General features: G+C 36.7%; 1 protein-coding gene and 1 long non-coding RNA gene across 2 annotated transcripts in view; both read right to left on the bottom strand.

The window, feature by feature from the left end:
- LOC139363494 (uncharacterized) overlaps positions 1 to 27,229 on the bottom strand; it is a 588,541-nt gene that overhangs the window by 468,576 nt on the left and 92,736 nt on the right. The gene's annotated exons all lie outside the window — the stretch shown is intronic.
- On the bottom strand, positions 25,217 to 25,675 carry LOC139363204 (thymosin beta-10-like). Its single transcript, XM_071096102.1, has one exon. The coding sequence runs from the start codon at positions 25,602 to 25,604 to the stop codon at positions 25,473 to 25,475; it is 132 nt and encodes a 43-aa protein (XP_070952203.1). The 5' UTR covers positions 25,605 to 25,675; the 3' UTR covers positions 25,217 to 25,472.

Below are 27,229 nucleotides of genomic sequence, written 5' to 3'. Positions count from 1 at the left end.
CAGTGGGATTCTCCTTGAGGCAAAAGTTAGAAGAAGGAGGAATTTCTGCAAGGGGATGAGATAAAAATACTAGTGAAATTGAGGAAACTAGGAACTACCTGCTTATTTGGGGCTGCTTCTTCTGGTGTACTAACAGGCAAGTAAGGAATTTTATACATTAGTGATTATCTGATCACCCTGATAACCCTTAGTAGGAAGAGATACATTAAGGGACCAAGGGATTCTTGATGGTTCCATGCCTGATAAATAACTGGAAACTGGTATTTGCAATAACCACAGGCTAACAGGTAAAACTGAACTGAATGTTCCAACCACAAAATCAACCAAAGCCAAAGTACTGATTGGAGGTGGGTAAAAAGTAGAAGACTGAGGGGCACAGGAGAGAAATGATGATATTAATTATGACACAGGGCTGGCAGTAGCAGAGGAAACTATATTTTACACCCCCAACACTCTTCCATTGTGACTTTTGTGGAGATCAAGGCATGCTATCATCCTGAAGACTCTGTAATGAACTGGATATGCATAGATGATGAGGGAGAAGGCAGAGTTGGAGTGTATTATAAACCTCTTGTGCCCCACCTCAAAGCTCTGTTCTCAACTGCTGTTTTTGTTTGTTTTGTTTCGTTTTTGTTTTGCTTTGTTTAGTCATGTGTTATTTTCACAACTGTGGGAAGAAAAAGTGATAGCCCTGATGAATACAAAATAGAAATTTATTTATGTGATTTCTTATGTAAGATTTTGAGTATTTTTGAGTATGAACAGTAAGTGTGTGTGTTCAAAAGTTGTTAGGAAGTGATTTTACTAAAAGAATCAAATAATCTGATAAAATCAAAACCTTATGTAATGATCCCTTATATAACCAACAACTGATTTTATTTCTAGAGTACAAAACTTAAGAATGTATACAACAGAATAGAAACTGACTTTGCTGTATCTTAAATTGTTCTCTTCATCTGTTTCTCACCTTCAAGGGCTGAACAATTATACAACTCCAGGGGCAACTTTCAGATTGTATTCTATGTGAGTTTTCTGCCTGGAATTGTGCAATAAGAAAAGGCTCCACCAGCATCTGTTTTGAAGAATCTGTAGCTATTATCTAGTTTATTTCATTATCTTTCTAGCAAAAGCTGAGCCTTTCAGGACTATTACAGTCATAGCTTTAAATACATTACAAAACCATGATTTAAGGCCTGTTACAAGCCCATATATTAGAGAAGAAAAACCAGTGGGGAAATAATTGGCTCAAGTCCTCCAGTTGAGATCATGGTCAGAGGGTGTAATGGTTGCCAGAAACCTTGGAAAAACATCATGTCCACACATCACTCCACCCTTCACCACAAATAAATAAAATAAGGCAATACAAGGCTAACATCTTTCCACCTTTTCCAAAGTCAAGGCAGTAACAACCACCCTGGGCAGGCTAGATTGTTGTTTCATGTCCAAATGCACAATGAAAAGGCTTAAATGATAGGTGAGAGAGAGCATCCTACAACCCATTTTAACAAGTGATTTTTCATGTGGCATTCTCTGTGAACTAGAGTTATTAAATTCAAAAACATCCTGAAGTAGAACAGCTAAAATGCTTAAAAGCATATCTTTGAGGAAACTGGGTACATCTTTATTTTTATTTGGATCAAAACTGGAGCTAGAACTAAAAATAGTCTTCAATTCCAAGATATTATAGAACTTGTTACTGTAAGTTATCATGAATGTTTAATAACATTTGAGTAGACCCTATAAAAATATTGTTATTATAATTCACTTTTTGGAAGAGAGGTATAGAAAATAGAATTATTAAACATTACTGTTACTTTAAAATACATTCTCATTATTGGATTATTCTGCCCTGGTTTTATTTATTTTATTTTTAATAATATAATCAACACCCATGAACACATCACTCAACAGAAAAGCTAAAATCTCAACAATAAAATATAGCTGGCCATTAGGTCTTCCTGCAGTGCATATACTTCAATCTCTGTAGTGGGATAAACATCATCCAAAATGTGTATTTATTCTTTTCTTGCTTTTATTTTCTAAACAGCTTTATTGAGATGTAATTGACATACAATAAACTGCACTTGTTTCAAGTGTACAATTTAGTGAAATCTGACATTTACTTATGTGTGTACATATAAACACATGCAAATATATGTGCAATAATCAACACAAACTATCATCCCCAGAAGTTCCTCATGCCCCACTGTAATTTTATAATCCTTTTTTCCTGTTCCTTTTTGGACCACTCCCTGATCCTCAGGCAATAACTGATCTACTTTCTGTCAGTATAGATTAGCTCACATTTTCTAGAGTTTAGTATAAATGTAAACAAACAAAATATATTGGATTTTTTCCTCTGGCTTCTTTCACTGAGAATAATGCTTTGGGGACTCATCCATTTTGTTGTGTGTATCAATGTTCATTCCTTTTTGTTACTGAGTAGTATGCCAATATATGGACAGGCCACAATTTATCCATTCACTTGTGGGTGGGTATTTGAATTGCTTCAGATTTTTGGCTAATATAACGAAAGCTTCTATGAACATTTGTGTACAAGTCTTTGTATGGCTACAGGCTTTCATTTCTCTTGGGAATTTTCCCAGGAGCAGAATGGCTAAATAGTATGATAGGTATAATTTTTAAAGAAACCGCCCAGCTCTTTCCTGAAGCATGTGTATCATTTTACAGTCCCTTTAGTGTTTGAATGTTCCAGCTGATACACTTCCTAGTCAGCCTTTGCTATAAGTTTTTTTAACATTTACAAATTTTAATAGGTGTTTAATGTTATTTCATTGCAGTTTTAATTTGCTTTTCCTTAATAAGTAAATGATGTTGAACATGTTTTATCTACCTATTTGCCATTCGTATATCCTCTTTGGTGAAATGTCTGTTTAAATCTTTGCTTGTTTTAAAAATTGAACTGTTTATTTTCTTTTTGAGTTTTGAGAGTTCTTCATATGTTCTGCTTACAAATCTCTGGTCAGATCACATTATTTGCAAATGTTTTCTCCAATGCTCTGATTGCCATTTCATTTTCTTGACAGTGTTTTCAAAGAGTATAAGTTCTTAATATTTATGAAGTTCAATTAGTTAATTTTTCATTAATGGATAACGCTTTTGGTATATGTTTAAAAAATCTTTGAATAAAGTCACAAAGATTTTATTTTGTTTATCTTTTCTAGAAGTTTTATAGGTTAAATTTAACATTTAGGTCTATGATCCATTTATTTTTCTGGGGTGTATAGATCAAAGTTCACTTTTCAAGTGAATATCCAATTGTTCCAGCACTATTCTTTGAAAATCTGTTCTTTTCCACTGAACTATATTTGCACCTTTGTCAGAAATCAATTTATAGTATAAACTGGGCCCAGCTCTTCTGGGACTCTCTATTCTGTTCTATTGATTTACTTGTCTATCTTGATGACAACACTACACTTCCTTGATTACTTTTGATTAAGACTTGAAATCAGATATTAGTCTTTTGAAGATGTTTTTTCTTTTAAAAGTTGTTTTGATTCTTCTAGGTTCTTTGAATTTCCATATGAAATTTATAATCAGTTTGCCATTTTCTACAAAGAGAACCCTGCTGATAGTTTGATTTCAAATATTTTAATACATGGAACTCTTTTCAGGATAATTTAAAACCTATCAGTATTGAATTTTTCCAGCTATGAACACAGTATTCCATCTATTTAATTATTTAATTTCTCAGCAATATTTTGTAGTTTTCAGTATATATATCTTTCACACTTTTTTAAGTTTATTCCTATATATTGCATATTTTTGCTGCTATTTTAAATGCTTTTAAAATTCAAGTTTTTTGTTGTTGTTGTTATTGGTATTCCTGATATTAGGGAGAAAATGTTTAATATTTCTTCATTAAGTATAATTTTAGTTACAGGGTTCTCATAAATGTTCTTTATCAAGCAGAAATTCACTTTTATTTCTAGTTTGCCATGCGTTTTTATCAGGAATTAATGTTGGATTTTGTGAAATGCTTTTTCTTCCTCAATTGAGATGATTACATATATTTTCTTTTTGAGTCTGTTAATAATAATGAATTATTTTTATTGATTTTCAAATATTCAGTTAACCTTGCATTGCTGCAGTCAACCCCACTTGATTGATTACTCTCTGTCTCCCTCTCCTTCTCTCTCTGTCTCTGTCTCTTCTCACTCTGTCTGCGTGTGTGTGTGTCTCCGTGACTTATTTGCAAAAATCAAGACTGTAATTTTCTTGTAATGTCTCTGGTTTTGCCAATGTTATTTGTTCTCTAAACATTTGCTAAAATACAACATTGGGTCTAATTGGGCCTGGAATTTCCTGTGGGAAGACTATTAGCTACATTCGCAATTTCTGCAGTAGATGAAGGACTTTTCATGTTGTTTCATCTTAAATGTGCCCTGGTTGTTTGTATCTTTCAAGAAATTTGTCCATTTCATTTATATTTTCAAGTTTATTTGCATAAAATTGATCATAATATTCCCTTAATCTTTTAATATCTGCAGAATCTAAGTGATGGCACTTCTCTCATTCCTGATACTGATAACTTCAATTGTTTTCCCCTGATCAGTCTGACTAGAAGTTTCTCATTTTTTTTCCATCTTCTCTGTTAACAAACTTTTTGTTTTTCTGCTTCTATTTGAGTGATTTTTTTTTTCTGTAATAAATATTTTACTATCACTTTTAAGAACTTTAGATCTAATTTGTTCCTTTTTTTTGTTCTATTTGCTTAAGGTGGAAACAGAGGTAATGGTTTGGACATCTCTCTGTCTTCTTTTCAATATAGGCATTTTGTAATATAAAACTTCCCTTAAATATTTTCTTAATGTCAGCCAACATATATTTTGCTATACTGTGTCTCCATTCTTGTTCAACTCAAAATACGTTCTATTTTCCCTTTTTCTTTCTTTGTTGACACAAGTTGTTCAGCATTACGTTCTTTAGTTTCTAATTATTTAGAGAATATTTCACTATGTTTCTGTTTTTGATTTCTGATATGATTTCATTGTGGTTAGAAAACACCTTGTATGACCTAAATCATGTTAAATAAATTAATACTTGTTTTACAACCCAGAGTATTTTTTGTATATATTATATTCACTGTGTACTTTTCTGTTCATTGGGTATTTTATAAATATTAAGGTAATTTTATTCAGATTATTGTTCTAATCTATGTTCTTGTTCATTTTCTATCAACTTGCTCAAGAATCTCTTGAAAGAAGTATATTGAAATCTTTGATAGTGTTTGCGAATTTCCCCATCTCTTCCTGCATTTCTATCAGCTTTTGCCTTATATATTCTGAAGGTCTGTAATTAGTTACATAAAAACTCAGAATTTTTATGTCTTCTTGATTAGCTGACCCTTTGATCATTATATAATAAACATCTTTAATCTTTGCTTTGAAAAATACTTTGTCTGATATTACATAGCCCCTTCAGCTTTCTTTGATTAGGATTAGAGTGACATATATTTTTCCATTTTAAAATGTTAATTCATTTATGTTTTTATATTTAAAGTGTATTTCTTGTGACCATTATGTAGTTGGGTCTCACTATATTATCTAACCTGACAATCTATTTTTTTTAATTGGAAGATTTATACTATTTACTTACATTTTGTTTGATTTAAATACCATTGTAATTTTAATTGGAAGATTTATACTATTTACTTACGTTTTGTGTAATTTAAATACCATTGTTATTATTTAAACTTTTTGTGTTTAGAATGTTGTAGATTTATATATACTTATAAGATATAATAGAGATATTTTGTACCCTTCACCCAGTTTTTTCTAGTGGTAACATCTTGCCAGATTATAGTAAAATTTATAGCCAGGATAGAGATGCTAATACAGTCAAGATACAGAACATTTCCATCAGCACAAGTAAGCCTCATGTTGATCTTCTGTAGTCACAACGTCTTCTTTTTGCACCTACCCCTTCCTTAACCACTGGCAATCACTAATCTGTTATTTTCTGTAATTCTGTTATTTCAAGATTGTTATATAAATCAAACTGTACATCATCTTTTGGGATTGATTTTTCTCATGCAACATAATTATTTGGAGATTCATCCAGGTTATTGTGTATATCAAAAGTCTAGTTTTTAAATAATGAATGGTATTCTATGTTACAGATGTACAGCAGTTTGTTTAACCATTCACTCATTGAAAGGCATCCATGTTGTTTCAAGTAATAAAGAATAGCTTCCACAGACCATGCATTAGTGATCCAGATTCTTGCATCTTTGCTCACATTTGATGTTGCCACTAATTTGTTTATTTTAGCTATTCTAATAGATGTGTATGCTATATCATTGTAGTTTTAATTTGCTTCCCCCTATGACAAATGATGTTCATGTTTTTATTTGTCATCCATATGTCTTCTCGGCTAAGTGTTTGTTTCAATCTTCTTGTGCTTATTTGCCACCTATTTTACCTCTTTGGTGAGATGTCTGTTCATATTTTTGCAAATTTTCTAATTGGATTGTTCATTTTTTGCAGTTGAGTTTTCAGCGATCTTTATATATTACAGATACTAGTCTTTTGTAATATATGTAGTTTGTAAATATTTTCTCCCAGTGTGATTCTTGTATTTTTATTTTCTTCAAAGTCTGTTTTCCAGGGCAAAAGTCTGTAAATTTTGATGTTCAATTTGTCATTTCTTTCACTTTTATACGATTTTGGTGTCAAATCTAAGAATTCCTTGCCTAACATTGAATCCTAAAAATTATCTGTGTTTTTTCCTAAAGTTTTATAGTTTTACATTTTATATTTTTTTTCTGTGATCCTTTTTGAAGTAAATTTTGTGAAACGTGAGACTTACATTAAGTGTAATGTTTTGCCCATGGATGTCTAACTGCCCTAGCACTATCTTTTGAAAAGGCTATGTATCCTTGATTTAATTACATTTGCACCTTTGTCAAAAATCAGTTGGACGTATTTGCGTGGTTCTAATGGGTTCTCTATTTTGTTCCATTTATCTATGGATGTATTCCTTTGCCTTTATATAATGTGACATAAAACTGAGTAGACTGATTTCTTCTTTTTGCTCCCTTTAAAAATGGTTTTAGCTGTTCTAAGTCCTTTGCCTTTTCATATAAATTTTAGAAAAATATTGTCTATATCTACAAAAAATCTTCCTGGGATTTGATTAAAATTATGCTAAAACTGTATATTAATTTGAGGAAAATTAACATCTTTATTATGTTGAGTCTTTTAATCCACTAATATAATAGGTCTCTCTATTTATTTAAATCTCCTTTGATTTCTTTCATCAGTGTTTGTAATTTTTATTACACAAATCTTATACATGTTCTGCTAAATGTACACCTAAATATTTCACTTTTGATTGATTGTGAATCATACTGCATTGTTAATTTTGGTGAACATATGGTTATTGTAGGTATATAGAATTATACTATAATTGTATTGATATAGTAATACAATTGTTATGTAGAGAAATCCAAAATATATAACTTATCTTAGTACACTTTCCATGGGCACTTGAAAAGAAGGGGTATCAATAGCAAAGATTTGGAACCAACCCAAATGCCCATCAATGATAGACTGGATAAAGAAAATGTGGCGACGGGGGCAGAGCAAGATGGCCGAATAGGAACAGCTCCAGTCTGTTCCTATAATATCCCACACCTGGCCGGGAGGGTCCACGCCCAAGGAGCCTCCCTCATTGCTAGCACAGCAGTCTGCGATATCGCGGCAAGGCAGCAGGGAGGCTGGGGGAGGGGCGCCCGCCATTGCTGAGGCTTAAGTAGGTAAACAAACACACTGGGAAGCTCGAACTGGGTGGAGCTCACAGCAGCTCAAGCAAACCTGCCTGTCTCTGTAGACTCCACCTCTGGGGACAGGGCACAGATAACAATAAAAGCAGCAGAAACCTCTGCAGACGCAAACGACTCTGTCTGACAGCTTTGAAGAGAGCAGGGGATCTCCCAACACGGAGGTTGAGATCTGAGAAGAGACAGACTGCCTGCTCAAGTGGGTCCCTGACCCCTGAGTAGCCTAACTGGGAGACATCCCCCACTAGGGGCAGTCTGACATCCCACACCTCACAGGGTGGAGTACACCCCTGAGAGGAAGCCTCCAAAGCAAGAATCAGACAGGTACACTCGCTGTTCAGCAATATTCTATCTTCTGCAGCCTCTGCTGCTGACACCCAGGCAAACAGGGTCTGGAGTGGACCTCAAGCAATCTCCAACAGACCTACAGCTGAGGGTCCTGACTGTTAGAAGGAAAACTATCAAACAGGAAGGACACCTACACCAAAACCCCATCAGTATGTCACCATCATCAAAGACAACAGGCAGATAAAACCACAAAGATGGGGAAAAAGCAGGGCAGAAAAGCTGGAAATTCAAAAAATAAGAGCACATCTCCCCCGACAAAGGAGCGCAGCTCATCGCCAGCAATGGATCAAAGCTTGATGGAGGATGACTTTGACGAGATGAGAGAAGAAGGCTTCAGTCCATCAAATTTCTCAGAGCTAAAGGAGGAATTACGTACCCAGCACAAAGAAACTAAAAATCTTGAAAAAAAAGTGGAAGAATTGATGGCTAGAGTAATTAATGCAGAGAGGGTCATAAATGAAATGAAAGAGATGAAAACCATGACACGAGAAATACGTGACAAATGCACAAGCTTCAGTAACCGACTCGATCAACTGGAAGAAAGAGTATCAGCGATTGAGGATCAAATGAATGAAATGAAGCGAGAAGAGAAACCAAAAGAACAAAGAAGAAAAAGAAATGAACAAAGCCTGCAAGAAGTATGGGATTATGTAAAAAGACCAAATCTACGTCTGATTGGGGTGCTTGAAAGTGAGGGGGAAAATGGAACCAAGTTGGAAAACACTCTTCAGGATATCATCCAGGAGAACTTCCCCAACCTAGTAGGGCAGGCCAACATTCAAATCCAGGAAATACAGAGAACGCCACAAAGATATTCCTTGAGAAGAGCAACTCCAAGACGCATAATTGCCAGATTCACCAAAGTTGAAATGAAGGAAAAAATCTTAAGGGCAGCCAGAGAGAAAGGTTGGGTTACCCACAAAGGAAGCCCATCAGACTAACAGCAGATCTCTCAGCAGAAACTCTACAAGCCAGAAGAGAGTGGGGGCCAATATTCAACATTCTTAAAGAAAAGAATTTTAAACCCAAAATTTCATATCCAGCCAAACTAAGTTTCATAAGTGAAGGAGATATAAAATCCTTTACAGATAAGCAAATGCTTAGAGATTTTGTCACCACTAGGCCTGCCTTACAAGAGACCCTGAAGGAAGCACTAAACATGGAAAGGAAAAACCGGTACCAGCCATTGCAAAAACATGCCAAAATGTAAAGACCATCGAGGCTAGGAAGAAACTGCATCAACTAACGAGCAAAATAACCAGTTAATATCATAATGGCAGGATCAAGTTCACACATAACAATATTAACCTTAAATGTAAATGGATTAAATGCTCCAATTAAAAGACATAGACTGGCAAACTGGATAAAGAGTCAAGACCCATCAGTCTGCTGTATTCAGGAGACCCATCTCACACGCAGAGACATACATAGGCTCAAAATAAAGGGATGGAGGAAGATTTACCAAGCAAATGGAGAACAAAAGAAAGCAGGGGTTGCAATACTACTCTCTGATAAAATAGACTTTAAACCATCAAAGATCAAAAGAGACAAAGAAGGCCATTACATAATGGTAAAGGGATCAATTCAACAGGAAGAACTAACTATCCTAAATATATATGCACCCAATACAGGAGCACCCAGATTCATAAAGCAAGTCCTTAGAGACTTACAAAGAGACTTAGACTCCCATACAATAATAATGGGAGACTTCAACACTCCACTGTCAACATTAGACAGATCAATGAGACAGAAAGTTAACAAGGATATCCAGGAATTGAACTCATCTCTGCAGCAAGCAGACCTAATAGACATCTATAGAACTCTCCACCCCAAATCAACAGAATATACATTCTTCTCAGCACCACATCGCACTTATTCCAAAATTGACCACATAATTGGAAGTAAAGCACTCCTCAGCAAATGTACAAGAACAGAAATTATAACAAACTGTCTCTCAGACCACAGTGCAATCAAACTAGAACTCAGGACTAAGAAACTCAATCAAAACTGCTCAACTACATGGAAACTGAACAACCTGCTCCTGAATGACTACTGGGTACATCACGAAAAGAAGGCAGAAATAAAGATGTTCTTTGAAACCAATGAGAACAAAGATACAACATACCAGAATCTCTGGGACACATTTAAAGCAGTGTGCAGAGGGCAATTTATAGCACTAAATGCCCACAAGAGAAAGCGGGAAAGATCTAAAATTGACACTCTAACATCACAATTAAAAGAACTAGAGAAGCAAGAGCAAACACATTCTAAAGCTAGCAGAAGGCAAGAAATAACTAAGATCAGAGCAGAACTGAAGGAGATAGAGACACAAAAAGCCCTCCAAAAAATCAATGAATCCAGGAGTTGGTTTTTTGAAAAGATCAACAAAATTGACAGACCACTAGCCAGACTAATAAAGAAGAAAAGAGAGAAGAATCAAATCGACGCAATTAAAAATGATAAAGGGGATATCACCACCGACCCCACAGAAATACAAACCATCAGAGAATACTATAAACACCTCTATGCAAATAAACTGGAAAATCTAGAAGAAATGGATAATTTCCTGGACACTTACACTCTTCCAAGACTAAACCAGGAAGAAGTTGAATCCCTGAATAGACCAATAGCAGGCTCTGAAATTGAGGCAATAATTAATAGCCTACCAACAAAAAAAAGTCCAGGACCAGATGGATTCACAGCTGAATTCTACCAGAGGTATAAGGAGGAGCTGGTACCATTCCTTCAGAAACTATTCCAATCAATAGAAAAAGAGGGAATCCTCCCTAACTCATTTTATGAGGCCAACATCATCCTGATACCAAAGCCTGGCAGAGACACAACAAAAAAAGAGAATTTTAGACCAATATCCCTGATGAACATCGATGCAAAAATCCTCAATAAAATACTGGCAAACCGGATTCAGCAGCACATCAAAAAGTTTATCCACCATGATCAAGTGGGCTTCATCCCTGGGATGCAAGGCTGGTTCAACATTCGCAAATCAATAAACATAATCCAGCATATAAACAGAACCAAACACAAGAACCACATGATTATCTCAATTGATGCAGAAAAGGCTTTTGACAAAATTCAACAGCCCTTCATGCTAAAAACGCTCAATAAATTCGGTATTGATGGAACGTACCTCAAAATAATAAGAGCTATTTATGACAAACCCACAGCCAATATCACACTGAATGGGCAAAAACTGGAAAAATTCCCTTTGAACACTGGCACAAGACAGGGATGCCCTCTCTCACCACTCCTATTCAACATAGTGTTGGAAGTTCTGGCTAGGGCAATCAGGCAAGAGAAAGAAATCAAGGGTATTCAGTTAGGAAAAGAAGAAGTCAAATTGTCCCTGTTTGCAGATGACATGATTGTATATTTAGAAAACCCCATTGTCTCAGCCCAAAATCTCCTTAAGCTGATAAGCAACTTCAGCAAAGTCTCAGGATACAAAATTAATGTGCAAAAATCACAAGCATTCTTATACACCAGTAACAGACAAACAGAGAGCCAAATCATGAATGAACTTCCATTCACAATTGCTTCAAAGAGAATCAAATACCTAGGAATCCAACTTACAAGGGATGTAAAGGACCTCTTCAAGGAGAACTACAAACCACTGCTCAGTGAAATCAAAGAGGACACAAACAAATGGAAGAACATACCATGCTCATGGATAGGAAGAATCAATATCATGAAAATGGCCATACTGCCCAAGGTTATTTATAGATTCAATGCCATCCCCATCAAGCTACCAATGAGTTTCTTCACAGAATTGGAAAAAACTTCTTTAAAGTTCATAAGGAACCAAAAAAGAGCCCGCATCTCCAAGACAATCCTAAGTCAAAAGAACAAAGCTGGAGGCATCACGCTACCTGACTTCAAACTATACTCCAAGGCTACAGTAACCAAAACAGCATGGTACTGGTACCAAAACAGAGATATAGACCAATGGAACAGAACAGAGTCCTCAGAAATAATACCACACATCTACAGCCATCTGATCTTTGACAAACCTGACAAAAACAAGAAATGGGGAAAGGATTCCCTATTTAATAAATGGTGCTGGGAAAATTGGCTAGCCATAAGTAGAAAGCTGAAACTGGATCCTTTCCTTACTCCTTATACGAAAATTAATTCAAGATGGATTAGAGACTTAAATGTTAGACCTAATACCATAAAAATCCTAGAGGAAAACCTAGGTAGTACCATTCAGGACATAGGCATGGGCAAAGATTTCATGTCTAAAACACCAAAAGCAACGGCAGCAAAAGCCAAAATTGACAAATGGGATCTCGTTAAACTAAAAAGCTTCTGCACAGCAAAAGAAACTACCATCAGAGTGAACAGGCAACCTACAGAATGGGAGAAAATTTTTGCAATCTACTCATCTGACAAAGGGCTAATATCCAGAACCTACAAAGAACTCAAACAAATTTACAAGAAAAAAAACAAACAACCCCATCAAAAAGTGGGCAAAGGATATGAACAGACATTTCTCAAAAGAAGACATTCATACAGCCAACAGACACATGAAAAAATGCTCATCATCACTGGCCATCAGAGAAATGCAAATCAAAACCACAAGGAGATACCATTTCACACCAGTTAGAATGGCAATCATTAAAAAGTCAGGAAACAACAGGTGCTGGAGAGGATGTGGAGAAATAGGAACACTTTTACACTGTTGGTGGGATTGTAAACTAGTTCAACCATTATGGAAAACAGTATGGCGATTCCTCAAGGATCTAGAACTAGATGTACCATATGACCCAGCCATCCCATTACTGGGGATATACCCAAAGGATTATAAATCATGCTGCTATAAAGACACATGCACACGTATGTTCATTGTGGCACTATTCACAATAGCAAAGACTTGGAATCAACCCAAATGTCCATCAGTGACAGACTGGATTAAGAAAATGTGGCACATATACACCATGGAATACTATGCAGCCATAAAAAAGGATGAGTTTGTGTCCTTTGTAGGCACATGGATGCACCTGGAAATGATCATTCTTAGCAAACTATCACAAGAACAGAAAACCAAACACCGCATGTTCTCACTCATAGGTGGGAACTGAACAATGAGATCACTTGGACTCGGGAAGGGGGACATCACACACCGGGGCCTATCATGGGGAGGGGGGAGGGGGGAGGGGGTAGGGATTGCATTGGGAGTTATACCTGATGCAAATGACGAGTAGTTGGGTGCTGACGAGTTGATGGGTGCAACACAGCAACATGGCACAAGTATACATATGTAACAAACCTGCACGTTATGCACATGTACCCTAGAACTTAAAGTATAATAATAATAAAAAATAAATAAATAATAAAAAAAAAAGAAAGAAAATGTGGCACATATACACCATGGAATACCATGCAGCCATAGAAAAGGATGAGTTCATGTCCTTTGTAGGAACATGGATGAAGCTGGAAACCATCATTCTCAGCAAACTATCACAAGAACAGAAAACCAAACACCACATGTTCTCACTCATAGGTAGGAATTGAACAATGAGAGGACTTGGACACAGGATGGGGGAATATCATACACTGGGGCCTGTTGCGGGTTGAGGGGAGGGGGGAGGAACAGCATTAGGAGATATATCGTATGTAAATGATGAGTTAATAGTTGCAGCACACCAACATGGTACATGTATACATATGTAACAAACCTGCACGTTGTGCACATTTACCCTAGAACTTAAAGTATTATAAAAATAATAATAGTAATAAAAAACAAAAAACAACAACAACAAAAAAGAAAATGTGGCACATATATACCATGGAATACTATGCAGCCATAAAAAAGAATGAGATTATGTCCTTTGCAGGGACATGGATGAAGCTGGAAGCCATCATTCTCAGCAAACTAACACAGGAACAGAAACCCAAGCACCGCATGTTCTCACTCATAAGTGGGAGATGAACAATAAGAATACATGGACACAGGGAGGGAAACATCACACACCAGGGCCTGTCAGGGGGTGGGGGGCAAGGGGAGGGAGAGCATTAGGACAAATACCTAATGCATGTGGGGCTTAAAACCCAGATGATGGGTTGATAGATGCAGCAAACCACCATGGCACATGTATACCTATATAACAAACCTGCATATTCATGTGTGTATCCCAGAACTTAAAGTAAAATTTAATATATATATATAATAAGTTAAAAAATAAATAAAAATGCACTTAGGTGTTAGCAATACAATTAAATGGAGAAACATAAATACATTTTTTTCAGGATTTCAAAATGACTGCCTTCTTGTCCCTCAGGAAAGAAAGAAGACTCTATAATTCACAAAATGCCAGGATCTGTTGACAAGTCATAAATATTTACTAATTTTTATTTTTGTTATTGTTGTCTTATTTATTTATCCTTATGTTCCTCCATTAAAACTGAGAGTTAACTGTTTATTATTTACAAAAAAAAAGAAAAAAGAAAAAAAGAAGTTGTATACTACTGTTCTTTTAGTGGAATGTTCTATAATAGTCAATTAAATACTACTGGTTTATGGTGTTAATTTCTTCTAGACTTTTGCTGATTTTCTATCTAGTTATTCTAGAGAAAGGGATATTGAAATGTCCAGCTATAATTATGGACTTAGCTATTTCTTCATTCATTTCTATCAATCAATTTTTGCTTTACGTATTTTGCAACTCTGTTGGTGCATTCACATTGACAACTGCTATTTTATACTTCTTGGTAGTTGATCATTTATCATAATATAATGTTCCTCTCTGTCTCTAGCAATTTTTTATGCTCTAAACCCCACTTTATCTGCTATCAATATAAGTACCCCTGTTTCATTTGATTAACATTTGCAAGATATATCTTTTTGCATCTACTTTCAGCTCACCTATGTTATATTTTAAGTGACTCCTTTCTAGACATTATACAGTTGAGTCATGTTTTTCGTTACATCCACCTAACCCATCTTTTTATTGGTATATTTAGATTGTTTACATATAATGTAATTATTGATATATTCTGGTATTACTTTCCTTCTGTTTGAAGAACTTTCTTTACATTTCTTCTCATTCACATCTGATTCTGATTCTCTTTGTTTTTTAAATTTCTAAAACAGTGTTTGATTTTTATTTTTGAAAGATATTTTCATTCAGTAAATAATTTTGTGCTTCAGTTATACCTATGTAACAAACCTGCACATTCTGCACATGTATCCCAGAACTTAAAATAAAATAAAAAATGAAAAAGAATTCTGTGCTTATAGTTCTTCCTTCAGTACTTTAAGGTGTTACTTCACTGTTTTCATTCTAGTTTGCAATATTTCCAAAACATGTCTGCTGTCAGTCTCATGAGTTTTTTTCTGTTTAGCATATCTTTTTCACTGAGTGCTTTTAAAATGTTGCATTGTCTCTGATTTTAAGCAAGTTGAATATATTGGTTCTTGATAGAATTTGCATCATATTTAGTGTTTGTGGGGGTGGGAAAAGGGTACACTAGGGATAGATAAGCTTTTTGGATCTGAGGGTGATATGGGTTTGCTGTGTCCACATCCAAATCTCATCTTGAATTGTAGCTCCTATAATTTCCATGTATTGTGGGAGGGACCCGGTGAAAGATACTTGAATCACGGGGAGGTTTTCCTCCGTACTGTTCTCACGGTAGTGAATACGTCTCAGGAGATCTGATGGTTTTATAAGGGGTTTCCCCTTTCCCTTGGCTCTCATTTTCCTCTTCTCTGTCACCATGTAAGATGTGCCTTTTACCTTCTGCCATGATTGTGAGGCCTCGCCAGCCACGTGCAACTGTGAGTCCATTAAACCTCTTTTACTTTATACATTAGCCAGTCTCAGGTATGTCTTTATCAGCAACGTGAAAATGAACTACTACAGTTGGTTTATAATTTTCACCAAATTTGGAATATTTTTGACCATTATGTTTTCAAATACTACCATTCCCCCTTTTGGGATTCGTATATATTCAGTTGCATTAATTTTTCCCACAGATCACAGATGCTCTGTTCATTTTTTTCAGTCTTTTTTTCTTTATATGTTTCACTTTGGAAATACCTTTTGCTAGGCATTCAAATTCAGTAACGTTTTCATCTGCAATTTTTTTTTGCACACATTCTCATTCAACATACTCTTCATCTTAGACATTGCAATTTTTATTTCCTGAAGTTTAATGAGTGCCTTTCTTTTTATCTTTCCTTATATCTTCTCATCTTAATATGTTTAATCTTTCCTTTATCTTCCTGAGCATATGGAATACAGTCATAATAACTGTTTTCACATCCTTGTCTACTAATTCTGCCATCAATGTCTTTTCTGGGTTTGTCTCAACTGAATGATTTTGGTTTTATTTTACTTCTTTTTTATATGTCTGGTGGTTTTTAATTGGATGTCAGACATTTTGGATCTTACACTATTGGGCGAGTATAGCTTTGTATTCCTACACATACTATCAAGTTTTATTCTTGGACATGTTTAAGTTATTTCTAAGCGGTTTGATCCTTTTGGGTCTTGTTTTTAAGGGCTGCTAAGTGAAACCAGAGCTGCGTTTTCCTAAAGCTAACGTTCCCTCACTAGTGAGGCAAGAGCCTTCTGTATCCTCTGAGCAATGCCCTCTGAATTATGAGGTTTTCCATGGTAGCAGTGCTTGGCACTGTTCTCTCAAATCCTTTCAGTTTGTGTTTTTCTGGGTTCATGTAGTTTCCTCACAAGTGTTTGATAATCAGTTCTCAGCTGAATGTTCAAAAAAGACCTCTTTTTAGATTTCTGAAACTTTTTCTCTAGTACCTCCCTTCTTGTCCATACTCTGCTCCATGAAGTCAAGCCATCTTGACCTCACTAGAGTCCCAGCTTGCTTCCCTCAACTCGGAGAGATGACCTAGTGCTATCTGAGCTTCTCCTTCCTACACTATGGCTTGAAAGCATCTGGTAGAACTCATGGCATGATTGTAGAGTTCATATTCGTTTCTTGTCTCTGAGACTTGGTATTTTAACTATCTTTGAAGCGCTATAATGTTTTGTGTGCATTTGTTTTGCAGTTGTTACTGTTATATTTGGAGACAATGTACATTCAGTGTCTGTTTTTTCATCTTGACCAAAAGCTTCTTGCTTTCCTTTAATATGATTTTATCTTTTTTAAATCTTCTTTACATATGCCTAATGAGTATACAGTGTCATGTCAGTAGCTTTTATTTTTAGCTTGAAACAGGGTATCCTCCTGTAAGTAATGTTTTCAAGCTTTCAGTTTTTACATGATTTCATATTGCTAGGGTTATCCACGTCATTGAAATGTTATGTCTAGGTGGAGCATAATACCACATTGTTTTAGTGTATTTTAGTCAATTCATTTACTTGATGGCCATTTGGCATTTCTTTCTATTTTGAGCAGTACTGTTATAGAAATGTTATTATTATCTCCTACGATATATATGCAAGATTTTCTCTTCTATTTAAGCCTAAGAGCATAATTGATTATAGATTACATAAGTAATTAAATGTAGGACACAAAATTAATTGCTTTCCAAAGTGCGTACAAAATATTAGACTCCCACCAGCAAGTTTAAAAGATCCCGTGAATGCACATGTCTCCAGCACTTTGTATTGTTACACTTTTTAATTTTTACCAATTCAATGGGTATAAAGTGGCATTGAATTTTGGTCTTAATTTGTATTTCCCTGACTTTCAGGCAAACCAACCTATTTAACAAATTTCTTCATTCTTAAATATAATTTATTTCCCTACCATTTATGTTTTTAATATATCTTAATATGACTTATTATTTATGGAAGTATTTTATATCTCTTGTTAGACTCCAAAATATTTGTTATCTTTGGATAGACAGCATCCTATAACAAAAGATCATACATTGGGTGGCTTATCAACAAGAGAAAATTGTTTCTCACAGTTCTGAAGGCTCTGAAGTACAAGATTAAGGTTCTGGAAGATTTGATAGGTGGTGAGGACCCACTTTCTCATAAACAACCCCTCCTTGCTGTGTCCTCACATGGTAGACATGACTAGTTAGTTTTCTAGAATCTCTTTATAAGGGCAGTAATCCCCTTGGTAAGGATACAGCCCTCATGACCAAATCACCTCCCAGAAGCCCCATCTCCTATATCAGCAACTTGGCAATCAGATTTTAACATACTAATTTTGGGGGACAAATATTTAAACTGCCATAGATGCTGTTATAAAGGGCTATCTTTTCTTTAATTACATTTTTTCTTTTGTTTGTTCCTATGGTAATACTTTGTATTTATCTATAATATATAAAAAGTATATACATATGAAATACATTTATTTGTATATATAAAATATATAAATATATACCTAAATTATACCAAAATTATATATACATATAATTTGTATAAAAGAAAGTATATTTTCTTTAATTTTATGTACATTTTATGTTATATGTCTTGCAGATTAAATTTTTTTTTTGTTTTATGCATTTTCTCATCAGACTCTTGGTTTTGCAATAATTGCTGCTATCAGAAATAAGCTTTCCAGGAAGATTCTCTTTTTCCAACCTGTTCTCAGCCTCTTAGTGTTCAGTTATTTTCTAGGAACTGATAAAGAATGACTACTGTAGTAATACTGCTGTTGATGGCTATCAGTTCTTCAATATATTCATGTTTTTTTGTTTGTTTTTTGTTTGCTTGTTTTTTTTTTTTTTTTTTTTGAGACAGAGTTTCACTCTTGTTGCCCAGGCTGGAGTGCAATGGTGCAAACTCGGCTCACTGCAAACTCTGCCTCCTGGGTTCAAGCAATTCGACTACCTCGGCCTCCCAAGTAGCTGAGATTACAGGCGCATGCCACTGCACCTGACTAATTTTTGTATTTTTAGTAGAGACAGGGTTTCGCCATGTCGGACAGGCTGGTCTTGAACTCCTGACCTCAGGTGATCTTCCCATCTCGGCCTCCCAAAGTGCTGGGATTACAGGTGTGAACCACCGCACCCAGCCAATATATTCATATTTTATGGTACTAAATATTGCACAGCAGAATACATGCATCTTGGATGTAAGAAAAGGGTAATTATGTATGCATTTGGCAAAACTCTCATTTATAATAATTCTGGTATTCTCTAAGCATACATATGTTGGTGTGGAATACTGTTAGTTTGGCCTAAGAAACTAATTGTAATTATGTTAGGCTGCTTCTGTGTTGCTATTAAAAAAAAAAAATCTGAGACAGGGTAATTTATAAAGAAAAGAGGCTTGGTTGGTCCATTGTTCTGTAGGCTGTACAGGAAGCATGGCATCAGCATCTTCTAGGCTTCTGGAGAGACCTCTAGAAGCTTTTACTTATGGCAAAAGGTGAAGCAGGAGCAGGCCTGTCACATGGCAAGAGCAGGAGCAAGAGGCAGAGTGAGGGGAGGAGTCACACACTTTAAAACAACCCGATCTCACAAGTGCTCAACTAATTAGCACGAGGACACCATCAAGCCACTAGGGATCTGCCCTGGCCTAAATGCTTCCCACCAGGCCCTGCTTCCAACACTGGTGATTGCATTTCAGCATGAGATTTGGGCAGGGACAAATATTTAACCACATCAGTAATGAAGACTTCTATAATCAGAAAAATAATGTCATTAAGTAGTGATTAACTCACTGATAATTACTGAGTTCAGGAAGTTGATCTGGGACACAAAACGGGACACTTTTTCCATCATGCATTCACTCATTAACTCATGCACTCATTCTATTCCATAAAGATTGACTGGGTGCCTCCCTTTTGCCTAGAAGCATGCTAGGGTTTGACATTTATAAAAGATGCACTAAACCTAGTAAATCTTTATGCTTTCTCACAAATTCCTATTAAGTTTCTTTCTGAGCATCATAGCAGAATACATAAAGCATCTTTCTGATGCATTATAGCAGATTACATAAAGAGAGGCTTTTGTTTTTATAATTAATCAGAGATGTATTTAACATATAAATTCAAAATTCATTTACTTAAAAAGTATGTATTATGGGCCAGCGTGGTGTTTCACACCTGTAATTCCAGCAATTTGGGAGGCTGAGGTGGGCGGACCACCTGAGGTCAGGAGTTCAAGACCAGCCTGGCTAGCATGGTGAAACCCCGTCTCTACCAAAAATACAAAAATTAGCTGGGCATGGTGGCGGGCATTTGTAATCCCAGCTACTTGGGAGGCTGAGGCAGGAGAATCACTTGAACCTGGGAGATGGAGGTTGCTGTGAGCCGAGATTATGCCACTGTACTCCAGCCTGGGTGACAAAGCAAGACTCTGTCTCAAAAAATAAAAATATATGTATTAGTGTGCCAGGAATATAGTTTTTAGAACTTAAAAAATTATCTAGCTTAACTCCCTTATTTTTTTGTTTATATGACTTGCCAAGGTTCATACAAGTTTAAAAAATAGCCTCTGCTAATGGGTTTCCTGGGTGTAATCTCAAACTCTATCACTCATTTTCTATATTTGCTTGGACAATTGACTTAATATTTCTAAGCCACAATGTCCTCATCTAAAAAATAGAAACATATTTATTAGAAGTACTGATACTGGCCGGGCGCGGTGGCTCAAGCCTGTAATCCCAGCACTTTGGGAGGCCGAGACGGGTGGATCACGAGGTCAGGAGATCGAGACCATCCTGGATAACACGGTGAAACCCCGTCTCTACTAAGAAATACAAAAAACTAGCCGGGCGAGGTGGCGGGCGCCTGTAGTCCCAGCTACTCGGGAGGCTGAGGCCGGAGAATGGCATGAACCCGGGAGGCGGAGCTTGCAGTGAGCTGAGATCCGGCCACTGCACTCCAGCCTGGGCTACAGAGCGAGACTCCGTCTCAAAAAAAAAAAAAAAAAAAAAAAAAAAAAAAAAAAAAAAGAAGTACTGATACTAAGTGGAATTCACTAGCACAAGGCCAACTCACATTAAACAAACATTACTTATTAATAACGAGTTAACTATTAGAAACTGCACTATCATTTGAATCCACTTCTCTGATTCAGCCTCAAAGGAAGACACTGACTCCAAATCCCCTTATGCAAATGAAGCACTAACCATAATCTTCTATATTAGGTTAGGTTTATAAGATTTCCTTATTGTTTTCTATTATTTACTGCCCCTTCTTATGAGAGAATTATACCTCCCTGAAACATGGAAGTCAATCTTGGCCATGTGACTTGCTTTGGTCAATGAAATGTGAATGAACCTGACATATATCACTTTCTCGCAGAAGCCTGAAGAGTACCTACATAGATTCTTTATTTTCCCATGAGGCCAGCATGACCTGGTAGGTGCCAGGGTTCAAAATGGAGAATTTGTGGAGCAGAGCTTCCATTAAGCCATCATGGATAGGAATTGTGGTAAAATAAATAAATAAATAAACAAACAAACTATGATTGTTGTAAATGATTAAGATTTTGAAGTCTTTTTTACCATAGAAATAACCTTTGTTAGTATAGAATAATCTAGGAAAACCTGATTAATGTACTAAACTATATAACTTTTCTGTGCATTGTTGTATTACTCAGGATTCTCCAGAGAAACAGAGTCAATAGGATATACTGTATATAGGTATATAAAAGATTTACTGTGAGGAATAGGCTTACACAATTATGAAGGCTGAGAAATTCAGACCCAGGAGAGCCAATGGCAGTTCCACTCCAAGTCAAAAGACCTGAGACATGGGAGAAGTCAGAAGATCTGAGATATGGGACACACCTTATAGTCTTAGTCTGAGGCTGAAGGCAGGAGAATATAAATATCCCAGCTCAAAGACAGGCAGAGAGAATTTTTTCTTACTTAGCATTTTATTATATTCAGGCCCTCAATGGATTGAATGACACCCACCCACACCAAGGAAGGCAATTTGCTTTACTCAGTCTACTGATTCTAATGTTTATCTCATCCAGAAACATCCTCTCAGACACACTGAGAATAATGTTTAACCAAATATCTGGGCACTCTCTGGCCCAGTCAAGTTGACACATACAATTAATCATCACAATTGCCTTGCTATTTCTTTCCAAGGCGACAATTTCTACAAAACCTACCAAATATATTGCGAAACCCTGTGCATTTTATTTGACAATTTGATTTATAAAGTGATAATTTTCTGAATTCAAGAAAAAATATGGTTTTTTTTTCCATTTTTTTATCCCAGATGTTTGGTAACATACAAACAGAATGGGATATAAATGGTTTTGAAATAAAATTAAGCCAGAATTTCAGTATCATCAGGGAAAACTGTATTCTAAATATAGGAAGAATGGAAATTGTTTTCTTGAGAGTGGTCCCTTATTAATATATTAAGAAACTCCTTATTTGTCATCTGGCCTGAGAACAGGTTCACTCAAAGTTAACTAGATAGATTTTTAAATAAAATACTTGTTGCACAGTAGCAGCCAATAAGAATACATATTTTGAAGCTTTTGCAACACTAATTATTATTTAATTCAAAAGCATACAGACATATTATTGATCAAAGTGTTTAAAAAATAAAAACACTATACAATTACTTAATTTAAAATGATCATCAAAAACAAGAAATTCTTTATAGCGGTCCAATGAAAATAAGCCTTTATAAATTAATATTTACTAGGTTTCCTGCTTTGATATATTTTATTTTATATTTTGAAGATGCACCTGAGGAAAGTTTGAAAAGGAGTGGACAGGGGGAGAAGTCATGGGGATTTCAAATGCCATGGTAGAAATTTATTTTTTTAAGCTGTGTGTTGGATACACTGGTATTAAATCGCCTTTATACATTTTTTTGTATGCGCGGTGGCTCACGCCTGTAATCCCAGCACTTTGGGAGGCCGAGGCGGGCGAATCACAAGGTCAGGAGATCGAGACCATCCTGGCTAACACGGTAAAACCCCGTCTCTACTAAAAATGCAAAAAGTTAGCCGGGCGAGGCGGCGGGCGCCTGTAGTCCCAGCTACTCGGGAGGCTGAGGCAGGAGAATGGCGTGAACCCGGGAGGCGGAGCTTGCAGTGAGCCGAGATCGCGCCACTGCACTCCAGTCTGGGCGACTAAGCGAGACTCTGTCTCAAAAAAAAAAAAAAAAAAAAGAAATCCACTAAGTTGAAAAATGGAAAATACTCATTCAAATTTGATGCAAAAATTGTGAGTGAAAAGTAGCAGAAGCTGCTTTACTGGAGAGATTAGGGCAGAAGCCAGATTGGAGATGGTTCAGAAAAGAATGGAAAGTGATAAAATGCGGTTACAGTGTATAAACAACTTTGTCAAGAAAAAAGATAAGGCAGTAAATAGAAAAGGGTGTAGATTCAAAAGGAGTGTATATTTTATTTTACTTTATTTTATCTTGTAATAAAGGAAGAATTGACACAAGTTTAAAAGCCAATAGGAAGGATCAGCGGAGAGAAAAAGATACTGGGAAGAAGAAGGGATATACACTAGGGAAAAGTACTTAGAAATAGGGGTGTAACCCATCTTGTACACAGAGGAAGTTATCCTGAATTGGAAAAAATATATACAGCTCCTTTATTCTAACAGGAAGGAAGGAGAAAAGAGCGAGAAGGTTTTTTTAGAGAGTTAGAAGAGACATGCCTGTTTTCTGAATTAGAGAAATTGAAGAGTTGAGAAAAATACAATCAAAATAAATGTAGTAGATACTAATAGGACTTTACTGATTAAACGTTTTTGTGTGTGTGGTGGGGGTAAGTGGTGGTGGTAGAGAGTATGTGGATGAAAGAGGAACACAAGAGTAGCTGGATTTTGAACTTGAATAGTTGGATGAAATATAATGCTAGCTGTTGAGGAGAGCGAAAATCACCTGGTGACCGCTGAACAGGTCCCAGAGACACCGAACTCCTTATATGAAGAATTTAGAGGGAGCAAAGACCACCTGGTGACAACCAAACAGTCCATCATGGAGACTTTAGAAGTAATTAAACTTCCCTAGTATCTTAAGTTGGCACCTGGTTCCAGGCCTCTTTCAGCTTTTATAAGTAACACCTCCGGAATTTCATGCCAAAACTCATTTTGCAATTCTTGCTGACATTATAGCACCGAAATGTCTACAAATGTAATAATTTATTATGCAAATTATCTATCAGCTCCATTTTAAGGTCCATAAATACCAATAAGAAAAAAATCCACCTCCACGAGCTCAGTCCTCTCTCACTGAGGCTCCCCACTGCACTTTTGTGGCATTCTTGCTTTCTAATAAACTTTTCTTTTTCAATCCTATACTGTTATCAATACATTCTTCTTACCAACCCGTGACTCAACTGTTTCTCGATGCTGGGGCTCTGACACCTCGCCTGGCACCTATCATAGAAAGATGATCATGTGTTCATTGGAAGCCTACCTCAAGATCAGACCTGTGCTAAAAAAATCTGAGGTACAGATCAAAATAACCACATTTTGGTTACTACCTCTCCAGTGAAAACACAAAAGAACCAGGAGTCAGGAGACCTGGAGTTTCTCCCGGTTACACGACTGCAGGTACATTGACCTGTGTACACTTTTGTTAACCTCATTGGCCTCATTGTCTTTATCTGGCCGAATCAATTTATTGTCTTCAAAATTTTCTTTTTTTTTTCTCTGAGACAGAGTCTTGCTCTGTTGCCTAGGCTGGAGTGCAGTGGTGCAATCTTGCCTCACTGCAACCTCCGCCTCCCGTGTTCAAGCAATTCTCCTGCCTCAGCCTCCTGAGTAGCTGGGACTACAGGTGCCCCCACCACGCCCAGCTAATTTTTGTATTTGTAGTAGAGATGGGGTTTCACCATATTGGCCAGGTTGGTCTTGAACTCCTGATCTTGTGATCCGCCCGCCTCAGCCTCTCAAAGTGCTGGGATTACAGGTGTGAGCCACTGCATCTGACCATCTTCATAATATTTTTATGCACTCTACTGAGAAAATATATTGGAAAACATCTTCAGAATTCTAAGTTTCTAGTCAGATCTATAAGTATATGATGTTTCTTTGTTTCGAGTCAGGTTACAGTGAGATAATGGTCAACAACATCAATTGTTTTTTGAGCAGTTCTTAGATTTATATACTTTCAGTATTTATTTCATCATTTAATAAGAGTTTATTGAATACTTAAACTATGTATATGGTACAGTTTTTTTTTTTGCCACGAAGTGTGTTTTATTTTCATTATTCATACAAATAATTTTCTATAATATTCCAGGGCAAACCGGAGAATTTGGCAGTCCGATTGGGGGGGTCCCATCAGAGACCCACAGGCCGGTGGCATCGGCGCGGAGTGCCCAGGTTCACAGTGCAGCTTGTGGCTCGTGTCCATCTTGCAGGTGGCTCTTCCTCCACATCACGACTGGGGTCTCGAAGATGACGGGGGTAGGAAATCCTCCAGGATTTTAGGAAATTTCACTCCGCTTCTCCTGCTCAATGGTCTCTTTGGTCGGCAGGGTGTTCTTCTGCGTCTCCGTTTTCTTCAGCTTGGCCTTATCGAAGCTGGCGATTTCCCCCATGTCTGGTTTGTCTGCCATTTTCTTAAAACAATCCGTGTAGTCGGGTTCCGAGCCCGGGATCCTGGTGCTCCCACTCGCGTTGCAGTTTTAAACACTTAGAATAAGTAAAATTTTTAAAAAATCTGTGCCTTCAGGAGGCTTACTATCCAGAGAGAAGAAAAAGATAATGATCAGTAAATACAACAAACAAAGAGAGTATGTTTGAAGGTGATAAGTGCTTGAAAAGATAAGAAGATCTCAAAAGGAGAGTACTGAAAGGGAGACCAAGCAGGAGGATTAGGAGTTACACTGTATTTAAAATAATGACTCTCGGCTGGGCTGGGGCGGTGGCTCACAACCTGTAATCCTAGCACTTTGGGAGGCCAAGGCAGGCGGATCATGAGGTCAGGAGATGGAGACTATCTTGGCTAACAAGGTGAAACCCCATCTCTACTAAAAATACAAAAAATTAGCTAGGCGTGGTGGCAGGTGCCTGTAGTCCCAGCTACTCGGGAGGCTGAGGCAGGAGAATGGCGTAAACCCGGGAGGCAGAGCTTGCAGTGAGCTGAGATCTTGCCACTGCTCTCCAGCCTGGGTGACGGAGAGAGACTCCATCTCAAAAAAAAAAAAAAAAAAAAAAAAAAAAAAAAAAAAAAAAAAAAAAAGGCTCTCAGCATCAACTATAAGAAGAAGGTAACAGTTGAACCAAGGATGAATGATTTAACCATGGGATATCTGAGGGGAAGGAAGCAGCTGGTGAAGCGGCCCTGAGGCCAGAGAGCACATGACACGGAGTAAGAACACCACAGTGGACTGGATAGACCTGGTGGAGAGAAGGTGATGGCATCAGAGAGATGAAGAGGAGCCAGTTCATCAGCTTCTCCTTCTAAGTGAGATGGGGAGTCACTAGAGGAATTTAAGCAGAGGAGAGACATGATCTGATAGAGGCTTTATAAAAGATCACTCCCACTGTTGTGTGGAAAGAAGTTTTTTACCTTTTGCTGGGGGTTGGAAGACGAAGGCAAGAAGCCTGGGAAAAAGCTATTGTATTATGGTTCAGGGAAGAGATAAGGTGGTGGCACATTGTGGTTCTATTCTAAAGGTAAGCAGAATTTGCTGACACATTGGATATATGGGGTGAGGGAAATAGTGAAGCAAAGAATAACTTCAAGATGATTGGCCTGAACGACTGGAAAGATGGAGCTGCCATCAACTGAGGTGGAAAGACTGTGGGTGGGGCAGGTTTATGAAGAGTGTAGAACAGATCAGCTCTGGAGGATTTAAGTTTGAGGAGTTGGCAGCACGCATCATGTGGTCATCTCCCACCTAATGTAACACCTCATCTGAGTAGTACGTGAATAAATGACACAGTACAGCATATTTGTGCAGTATATATAATATATACAAGTTTTCTAATTTCCAAATTCTTGATAGCCTAGCAAAGTTGTTTTTATTTGTTTGAATGCTTTCTGATGGAATGAAAATAGCATAGACTATCCAAAAAGCTGACTTAGATGGAATGGAAATAGCTTAGAATATCCAAAAACTGATTCAGTCATTTCTTTCAAAATGTTTAAACTGCTTGACTCTTGTTAGAAGAAACTTTCCATACTTTTAAAAAAATCTAATTCGGATTTTAATATTACTCTGAGATCTCTCTCACA

The sequence above is a fragment of the Macaca nemestrina genome, chromosome 5 (assembly GCF_043159975.1).
Source record: "Macaca nemestrina isolate mMacNem1 chromosome 5, mMacNem.hap1, whole genome shotgun sequence".
Taxonomy (NCBI): domain Eukaryota; kingdom Metazoa; phylum Chordata; class Mammalia; order Primates; family Cercopithecidae; genus Macaca; species Macaca nemestrina.
The sequence above is the reverse complement of the archived record's forward strand: the minus strand, read 5'-3'. Positions and strand labels throughout refer to the sequence as shown.

Bases quoted from the DNA above. Each gene is read 5' to 3' on its own strand.
- LOC139363204 (XM_071096102.1), bottom strand. From the start codon at position 25,604: ATGGCAGACAAACCAGACATGGGGGAAATCGCCAGCTTCGATAAGGCC.